This window comes from Cibotium barometz, chromosome 60, assembly GCF_041138505.1.
Source record: "Cibotium barometz isolate CiBa-2024 chromosome 60, ASM4113850v1, whole genome shotgun sequence".
Taxonomy (NCBI): Eukaryota; Viridiplantae; Streptophyta; class Polypodiopsida; order Cyatheales; family Cibotiaceae; genus Cibotium; species Cibotium barometz.
Window position 1 is genome coordinate 19,667,626 of NC_141105.1, and position 10,723 is coordinate 19,678,348.

General features: G+C 37.3%; 1 protein-coding gene across 1 annotated transcript; it reads right to left on the minus strand.

Annotated features, from left to right (window-relative positions):
• Nucleotides 1-8,259: 8,259 nt before the first annotated feature.
• LOC147605093 (uncharacterized) lies at nt 8,260-9,682 on the minus strand. Its single transcript, XM_086794062.1, has one exon. It carries the CDS (start codon nt 9,289-9,291, stop codon nt 8,524-8,526), a length of 768 nt encoding a protein of 255 aa, XP_086650188.1. The 5' UTR covers nt 9,292-9,682; the 3' UTR covers nt 8,260-8,523.
• Nucleotides 9,683-10,723: the final 1,041 nt, after the last annotated feature.

The following is a 10,723-nucleotide window of genomic DNA, read 5'->3' on the forward strand; positions in this document are numbered from 1 at the left end:
TATCGAAAGTAGAAAACGGTACTAAATGTGAATGCGATGTGATAAGATATGAGTGGATGTAGATAAGATGTGATGTGATGTAAATGGATGTGGATGTGGATGTGGATGTGGATGTGATGAGATGTGATGTGATGTAAATGGATGTGGTGTGGATGTGATGAGATGTGATGTGATGTAAATGGATGTGGATGTGATGAGATGTGGATGAGATGTGATGTGATGTAAATGGATGTGGATATGGATGCGATGAGATGTGAATAAGATGTAATGATATGTGAAAGGATGTGATGTGATGTAAATGGATGAGAATGAGATGTGATGTGATGTAAATGGATGAGAATGAGATGTGATGATATGTGAAAGGATGTGATGTGATGTAAATGGATGAGAATGAGATGTGATGATATGTGAAAGGATGTGATGTGATGTAAATGGATGAGAATGAGATGTGATGTGATAGATATACATGTGAATGAATGTGGGATGTGAATGGGTGTGATGGATGTGAATGGATGTGATGAGATGTGAGTAAATGAGGTGAGATGTGGTGAGATGTAAATGTGATGTGAATGGATGTGATGTGATGTGGATCTGGTTAGATATGAATGGATGAGATATGATGAATGGTATAGTGGATGAGGGACCAAGGAAGCGGCCTATGAGTGAAGTGCTAGGTGACCTGCAAAGGAGCCTAGAGGGTGCTGACCATACAGTGTTTGGGCTCTGGGTCATCGAAGATACCCACGCGTGGATTGGGGAAGAAAAATGAAACAAGGTGTTAGAGTTGTTTTCTGAACTCGGGCATGGATCTGGTTGATTGGCCTTGCTGGTCCAACGGATGAGTCCATGGCTCTTTTATATGGATCTGTTGGTTGATCTTGCTGATCTTCAATGAAGAGTCCATTTGGATTTTTTTATGTGATTATATTCCCGAGTACTTTGAGCTAGGAACTATTGAAAAGGCCCCTCAGTGAACAGGTGGTGAGCGTTCGTAGAGCCAATGATGCCATAGATACACCGACGAAGGAATGATTGGAAATTAGAATTCAAGCTAGATATTTTGGAGGATTATGATCAGTGTGATACTATGGTTTCATTAAAAGATTGTTTTAAAGACAACTGAATCATTGTCAGTGTCAGTACGTTCACTAGACATGATGCCATAGATACACTGACGAAGGAATGATTGGAAATTAGAATTCAAGCTAGATATTTTGGAGGATTATGAACAGTGTGATACTATGGTTTCATTAAAAGATTGTTTTAAAGACAGCTGAATCATTGTCGGTGTCAGTACGTTCACTAGACATGATGTTCTTTGGCCATGCTATTTTCATATCTTGCTTTCCTCGCTTCATATATTGCCCTGCGAACAGCTTCTGTATCATTGGATTTGGACTTTATTAATTTGTCGTCATATCTTATCTCTATTCTCCTATACCACCATTGGAGTAACTGCCTCATAGGATTGGAATCATTGATTCCACCTCCATGTGCCATTGCTTTTTGAATCCACATCGAGCTTGCCAATGAGACTAGCTCCATGCCTTGTGTGGACCATATCGCCAAGCTTCATTGTTCAGCAAAATATGGACCATGAGTCTCAAGTATGTGCTGCATTCAAAAACACAGGATCCATAATTAAACTCAAAATATTACATTCACAATTTAATTGTAAAAATAAAATGGAGATGAAATGGAGACCACTCTGACCATATAGTGTGTAATGCAATTTGAAGTCCATGCCTCTATCATTGAGTTATGAAAGTTTACAACTGCCTCTTTAAATGCATTGGCATCATCAGAATTAAATGTCATCTTTTGTAAAAGTGGTGCCAATTTATCAAGTCCAATCCACACATTTGCCTTTGCTATTCGTGTCTATCCCCCATTGCTCCGATCAGGGACAGCCATGTGCAGTTTTTTCCATGCTTCGGACTTCTCTGGTTGTTTTACAAGCAACTTACCATCTTCATCTCGTGGTGGAGATAAGAATTTCCTAGCCTTCGCTCCCCCAAAACACGGTTCGCATGGTAAATTTCCTCTCTTTCTTGACTTTATCTCGTTCTTTTTTATTTCAACTTGGCCCCGGTGGTGCAATCCAACATCAGACAAGACTTGTTCTACCTTCTTGCATGTTGCATCAGCATCTGAAGCACGCTGCATCTTATAGGCAAAACACACGTACTCAAACACCAACTTCTCTATTATCCTTACTATGCAATGCAAGGTGCAAAAGTGGACCCTTGTTAAGGGTATTTCTAAAATAGGATCCCACTTAGGATCTAATGGCACCAACATTCCATTCCTTTGAACACACTGGTCACGTGTTGGTACACCACGTTGTCCTATCCTTGCAATCCATTGTTTATTCCCATCATTGCCTTTCTTTCTAGATTGCATGCAATATAAGCAAGGGAACTCAGCTGATGCTAAATTTGAAACACCAAACATACATTTCAATGTTTTCAAATCGCCAGCAAGATGCCATTCTACCTTGTATTCAGCAAATCCATTCGCCATGCAAAACTTCACCATTGTTTTGCCGTCGTACAATATCTGGTATCTCTATTAAGTTAAAAAAATCTTAAGTACTTCATGGTCCTCCTTTGGTACCTCAAAGCTACAACTTGGATGGGCGCCCGTAATGGTGTGATGGAGTATTTATGGCGATTCCCGCTTCAAGAGCATATGGTAGCAAGTTAGGATGAAGTCCTAAGTGATGTACTTCATGGATATATTATGAGAGTAGTCATTGTAATAACATTAGGCCTCTTATGAGCCTAAAGTGCACGACCGGCCATAGTTTAAGTGAGTGTGAACACTTATGGCGATGTATATAAGTGAATATCTCTCATAATACAACATACTCTCCCATTGTGCAATTGAGTCTTGCTTTTGCTAATCCTTTTGCTAATCTCTCTCCCTAATGCATGCTATAGTGAGTGTGTGTGAGTGAAGTGAGGTGAGAGGAGGGATGAGTACTCGTAGTACAACACGGCAGTGTGACAATGCTCATGGGATGCTCATGGGAGGCACAATAAAATTGCTTCTCAAGGAGTTGTAGAGCTTGGAGACCTTAAGGGTTATGAGCTTGGCCATTGGAAAGATCCTCACGATAGTTGCGGTTCACCAAGTAATCTCTTGTTGGATGTGGGTTAGGGTGAGTCATAAAAACAGGGGACTAGCTAATTGGCAGATAGGCAACTAATGGTGGACATGTTGATGTAATCTTCAATATTATCAGGTGGTGTTGTTTATGGAAAATCTAGAACTCCAAAAATTGCATTGTGTTTCAAAAAGCTTGTGATATAGGAATTGCTGTTAGAGTGGATTGATGCATAAATTAAATGTATGTGCTAGTCTATATGCTTGGTTAATAAATTGAGTGGGGCAAAATTGTTTCAGTTGATTCAGTCTCCCTACAATCTGCTATCATCTGATCCTTCTCGTTTTGGGGTCATTTGCAGACATATTGGGATGTGCCTAATGATATGGGGTGATGATTTGCAAGGTCTTAGTAGAAGGTGAATACTAAGCTAGTCAGATATGGACCTAGAACAAAGAGATGGTATAAGAAGGTCAATCAAACAAGTTATATCTTTGTTGCCTTTATTCAGAATCCAGTGGGGACTAGACCAACAGTCAAAATTGGTTTCAGAAAGGGGAGGTGAAGGGTGATGTTCTGGAAAAACAGGCTCCTAGCTGGGGATGCTTAACTAAAGCTTTGGTTGAGGCTTGCATTTTGCTTGGGTGTACCAATTGTCTTGGGATGAATCTTCTTTTGTCTCTGAGGATGATACATGGGATTTAGTGTGTAGCGTGCTTAATGGAGGTTGACTTATCTGTTGTTGTGGGGTTGGAAAGAATGTAATGTAAAGTTTTTCTTTTCTTTTTATAATATATATATATATATATATTATTGGTCCTAAAAAAAAGAATTTCAACTATTTTAGTGTAATGGACTAGCGAGACAAGCTACCTTCTTAGAATATCTAAATGGTAGAAAGTATTATTGGAAGGTTGTTAGCTAATTCTCCCTTAGAGCCACAAAGAGTGCTAGAATTGCTACTTTATGGATGGAGGTTTTGTATCAAAAGAGCATGGAAAATATTCACAAAGAAACCTCTCTCTCTCTCTCTCTCTCTCTCTCTCTCTCTCTCTCTCTCTCTCTCTCTCTCTCTCTCTCTCTCTCTCTTCTCATGTGACAACCTAACTAGGTGTGCTAGATATGGTTTTTCTTTAACTCAAGTCTCAATTCCCCTCTCTTCGGCTGTGGTATCACAATGAGGAGTCTTAAATGGATGGTAGTTATGTTTAATAATTATATAGCTTGGTCAATGGTCGATTACATTGCTCTTGTATTGGAGCTATGGTAATGTCATGCCCTTTCTTCCATCTCCTTTTATTTTCTAGATATGTACATCATCAATTGTTGATGCTCTTCAAGCTTTAGCTGAGTGTACCCTTTAATGTTAGTTGAACTTTTTTAATAAATTACACTCTATGAATATCCTTAAAGTTCATTTAGAAGTTCTATCAACAATTATTTCACATCTAATAAATGAATGAATTATTATAGAATTTCAACAATTTTAATGTGTTGGACTAGCTAGACAAGCTACCTTATTAGACTATCTCAATGGTAGAAAGTATTATTGGAAGGTTGCTAGCTAATTTTCCCTTGGAGCCACAAAGAGTGCTAGAATTTCTTCGTTATGGATGGAGGGTTTATACCAAAAGAGCATGGAAAATATTCACAAAGAAACCTTTGTCTCTCTCTCTCTCTCTCTCTCTCTCTCTCTCTCTCTCTCTCTCTCTCTCTCTCTCTCTCTCTCTCTCTCTCATAATTCTCACAAAAAGTTTTTCTCCTTTAAGAAATTCTTATTTACTCTCACAAAGCAAGGATAAATTTCCTATCCCTAAAAAGAAGAATCCCCCACACCACAAAAAGAAAAACAAAAAAACAAATCTTTATAAATAAAATTGAAAGATAATAAAAAGTTATCCCACTAATAATTTCACAAAGTAGCACATGGCTTTGAACGTCTACTTATGACACCTTTCCTCCATCTTAATATTAATCTTCTAGAGTTCATCTAGGTGATTTTCATCATGTAATTTTTCCAAAATTACACTCTAGTCCTATGCCTTGCAAGTTCATCTAGTTCTAGTTATTATTTATCACTAAGATAACATCTACTAATTATTTATCATCACTAAGATAACATCTAACTTAGGAGTGAATCATCATTGAGTTACAAAAAAATTAATGTAGAGGTATACTAGATACATTTTTTAGTAAAGACCTATGGAATAGATACCTTTTTGTTTTAGTAAAGACCTATGGAGTAGCTAGATTAGCTAGCTTATTAGTCTAGCTAGATGGTAGAAACTGTTATTAGAAGTTAGCCAACTTAGTTTAATTGCTACTTGATGGATGGAGCACACAAGTTATTCACAAAGAAAACTCTCTCTCTCTCTCTCTCTCTCTCTCTCTCTCTCTCTCTCTCTCTCTCTCTCTCTCTCTCTCTCTCTCTCTCTCTCTCTCTCTCTCTCGCTCGCTCGCTCGCTCGCTCGCTCTCTCTCCCACTTGCCCACTGTCCCAAAAAAAGAAAAACAAACAAACACAAGAAAAAAATCCTCACAAAGAGAATGGAAACCCATTAAGCTCTTACAAAGAGAAAATGAACAATTTTTCCCACTAAGTGCACAATAATGGCTTTTATACTATAAAAGATTTTGTGATGCAACACTAAGATTATAAAAATAACCACTTTAGTTTATGCCTAAATTCATCTAGATTATCTCTCTTTACTAAAATGCACAAATAATATCATTCTTTATAGGCTTAGAAAAAAGTAGCTTGACTCATTCAAGGTAAGGTCTTGTTTGAGTGGTAGTTGCCAACTCATGAAACCTTTCCTCTACCTTAATGTTAGTCTTCTACAGTTTATCACAATCACAATCACAATCTAGGATTATCCTTAAAGTTCATCTAACTCCAACAATTATATATATCAATTAGACACATCCAACTAATGAATGCTTAAACAATTTTAGTGTAGAGGTATACTAGATATTTGGTTTTAGTAAAGACCTATAGACTAGCTAGTCCATACATTGGACTAGTTAGATATTTTGTTTTAGTAAAGACCTATGGACTAGCTAGACTAGCCAGATGGTAGACACTATTATTGGAAGGACTGTATAGGTTGCCCAAAACTAGCATAGGTTGTCCATAACAATCTAAATGGTGGAATAAAACTTTGTATAGATTAAAAAAATATACAAAAGATAATAACATATAGAGGCCGTATAATTTTAAAAAAAAGGCTATATGGGATGAGGAAAGAGGTGGAGGGAGGGAGGCATAATTGAGGTGCAATGAGGGACGAGAAAATATTGAGGCTATGATAGGAGGATGGAGGTTAAAGGAGGAACAATAAAGTTGGAGGAGGGGGATGGAAGATGGAGACGGGTGAAAGAGCTGGTTGTATATAGGGTTTTTGTAAATATAAATTCCATTTCATATACATATATATATTTAAGATAAATATTTAGTACCCCTATTGTATGATGTTAATTACATTTGTAGCTAATAAATGATAGGTAAACATAAAGACCATAAGCACATCAAAATTTAAAATGGCTTATGTGCACTCATGATACCATAAATGTTTTTGGTGATGGGTTCAAGGTGGGGTGCACTACCTCCTTCCATGCCCTCTCTTTTCACTCTCCTCTTCCTTTCCACCTTTCAAACATTTTTCTACTTGAAATTCACCTTCACTTCCACCTCGTCTTTCCTCCCACTCCCTTGGCATAAGTAGGTGATATGTAGGTTCCCTTATAGTTAGTGTGGTCCTTGAGCACCATACATGTTTGATATGTAGGTTCCCTTATAGTTAGTGTGGTCCTTGAGCACCATACATGTTTGAAAAACTTATTGTAAAAGTCACCCTTTTTTACTTGTTGGTCACTTTTTGGGACAACTTTTGCATGTCCACACCAACTTTTTAAGGATCTTATCTTCTCCTTGAAGTTCAACTTATTATTAAAATCATGTATTTCACTTTTTGCTCAGTTTTTAGAACCAACTTTTGCATATCCACACCTCCCTCCCCTAGTTAAAATTTAAGGCCATCCCAAAATCAAATGAGGTTTAAGAAATTAATATCTCTACTAACTTGCCAGCTTAGGAGGCTCCCTTTTTACCCTACATTGTTGCTATTATGCATCTCCAATGGGAATGTTTTCCATCAAAATGTTAAAAACAATATTTTATAGTAATTTGAAAGAGTTATAACATGCTCAGTTGGCTGCGTCTAAAGTTATTACAATTGCTAGAGGAATTGCTAGAGGAGGGAGAGGGGGGCAAAATCTATGTCGTAGTTCTCCATTATGGTATTTATCTTATGTTTGGTGGTGATGATGCGGTGGTGTATAATATCGTTTATCTTTTCTACATCTTTATCTTTTTTATGTTAAATTGTCATGATAAAACTTATTGTTCTATTCAAGGGTGCCCTCGCCAGTTGAATGAGATAGTGTGGCCCCAAGAATATGTATTTTCAGCACCCCCGCCCCCCAAGCAATGATCAAGTATAAAACATATTTTTGAAGCAATCAAAATAAGGACAATCTATCCTACTCAAAATATTAGCCATTTTTCCTTAATTTCGGCCGGTGAAAATACACTAGAATGCAGTTTTTTTCTAGCATTGAGAGCCCCAAGCAGTGTTCATGAGAAACCGAGGTTTGGTGTCAGGTGAATGGCAAATTTTGAAAAATAACCTTCAAATTTCAAAATAACAATTCACAAAACCTACAAATTTTAAGGGATTTTAATTATAATTTTGCTAAAAAAACCTTAAAGTTTAGGAAAAACCTACAGAAATTTGGGGTTGGAGGTTTTTTGAATTGCTGGGAAAAATGTTTTCTGCAAACAGTGCCCCCACGCGCGCGCACACACACACTCTCGCACGTGCAACCGAAATATTTGGGCCTACGTTGACTTGTGGGTTTTCAGTATCTTGACACGCTTGGAATGTTTTACAAGAGTCTATAATAAGTATGTTTCATGTATTGAGTAAGAGTCGTGTAGGGCTGCGACATTACAGAACAGTCATTGTCGTAGCACAGCTAGTGTGTGTGTGTGTGTGTGTGTGTGGGGTGCTCGGATAGAATTTTGAACCCAACGTCAAGAGGTTCACATGCAAGCGTTTAAAATAAAGACTTCAGAAAAAAGCAGAGAACTAGAACTCATTACAATTTGCATTAATTAACGGGCAAATAATTCGCTTGGGCTTCACCCACGGAATCATCATCACAGAACATGCCGCTTTCGCAGCAGTCTTCTCTAATTAATACAAACCTCTTTTCCTTTGATTAGGATATAATCTACTCCTTGAGCCCCCTTAATAATTATCGAGGATTTGAGATGATTAAAGCCTCTGCATGGGAAAGGAAATTTACCTTGCAATCGAGCCCAAGATTAGCCATATCGATTGCTTGCTTAATTCATGATCTGGCGCATAATTCTCTCTCACAATTGTTGTTGGTGGCTGCTGTGGCTCCTGCAGTATTATCTGTGCGTGAAGCAGAGTTGAAATGCAACAGAATGCTTGCATGATCTGCATCCCTATAAGAAGGATCATTGGACTCCACCAGCAACATAATGTGCTGAAAGAAGGCAATATCACAAGGGATATTAAGGGCCCCCTTCTGATCAAACCCAAACTCTTCTTTTGCTTTGTCTAATAAAACACTAAACAAGGGGTGATTAAGAAAATTGGTCTTAACCAGAAACCTCCTCCTTTCTTCACCCACATACATAGCAAGATAACCTTTAGGAGTAGTTGGTTGCTTATTATGGCCAGACGATGATCTTAATATCCTATAATCCTCTTTGGTAAGTTTATCAGCCTCTTCTTCTTTTTCTTCTTCATCATCACCTTCATTATCAGAGTGTTGGCAGCTTGAGAATGCTGCACACTTGGGTAAACTTAAAGAGCAGACTAATGAGCTTGCAGGTTTCGGCCTCCTGCTGCTCTGTGCTCTCCATCTTCTCACCATTTGCAGTAATTTGCTGGTTTTGATCACGCCTTTGGTTGGATACAACTCACTGCGGGATCGATCTTGGCCTTGGCACTGCTTCAAGCTGTAATTGTTGATGGTGCTGAAATTAGAGCTAAAAGGCGCTGATTCTTGACTGTCTTCTGCAGCAAATCTGGATTTGGTTTGATCAGAAGCTTGAAGCTTGGTCAGCTTTGTCCACTCCTTACTCATTTGGTTGGGGGAGAGAGAGAGAGAGAGAGAGAGAGAGAGAGAGAGAGAGATTATACACTCTTACAAACTTACAGAATATATAGGCATTAAAGTAGAAATTGAAATTGGAGATTGATTGAGAGAGAGAGGGGGAGAGACACCACCACCACCACTACCACTACCACCCACCCACACACACACACACACACACACACACAGAGCTTGATTCAACAGCTTCCCTACCTTTCAGATCTTACTGCAACAAGCTTCTAGGCATATAATTCACCAGCTACACACATGATACTAGGGTGCTCGCCTGTATCAGACTCTGGACCACCTATAATAAATATGCTTCTCTTCCCTTTTCGCTCGATCTTCTTTTCTGCATCTCGTCAACCTCACGTCTGCACCCTTCAATAATTCATCCCCCTCTTATCATTCCAATACGCAAATATTCAACCCCAAAAAAAACGCACGGAAAATTTGTTTATTGGAACATGGAGGATTGGAAAAGTGCAATTATATTAAAAAACAATTATATTCAAAATGCACTTTACTAATATAAATCTCGAATAAAATTTGAGCCGGGTGGAAATTTGTGTAATCTTATTCAAATAATAAATAAAATAAATAAATAAATATGTGTATGTATACATTTATATATACTTATACTCACATACATAAATGTACACATACAAATATATAAATATATATTATTGGAACATGGAGGGCATTCTAATTGCAAAAGTTTAATATTAAAAAAGAGTAATATTCAAAATGCACTTTACTATTATAAATCTTGGGATGGGTGGAGAATTGTCTTGAAGGGAAAATAATCTTATTCAAATATATTATAAATATATATAAATATAAATTAATATATGTATGTGTAGATTTTTATATATTTATACCCGTGTATGTATGTATGTATATATATTTATACACATGCATATATAAATGTCCACATACATATATACATACATACATACTTGTAATGAGATATGTGTGTATACACATACATCATTACATGCATACATGCAAATATGTAATGATGTATGTGTATATACACACACATTACATGTAATGATATGTGTATACACAAACATATACATACATCATGGCATGTATATAATGATGTACATACATGTAATGATGTATGTGTATACACACATACATCATTACATGTGTGTATGTATGTGTACATTTATATGTGCGTGTGTACAAATATACCATTACATGTGTGTATGGAGAAGTCCATGGCGGAAAACTCGACCGGTTATATGTGCATGTACATACACACATGTAATGGTATATTTGTACACACGCACATATAAATGTACACATACATTAAACACATATAAATCTACACATATATATATTATATTATATTAAGTCAATGCAGATGGTGCAAAGCAAATCCAGGACCAAGTGGCCGTGGGTGGCCACTTGTAAG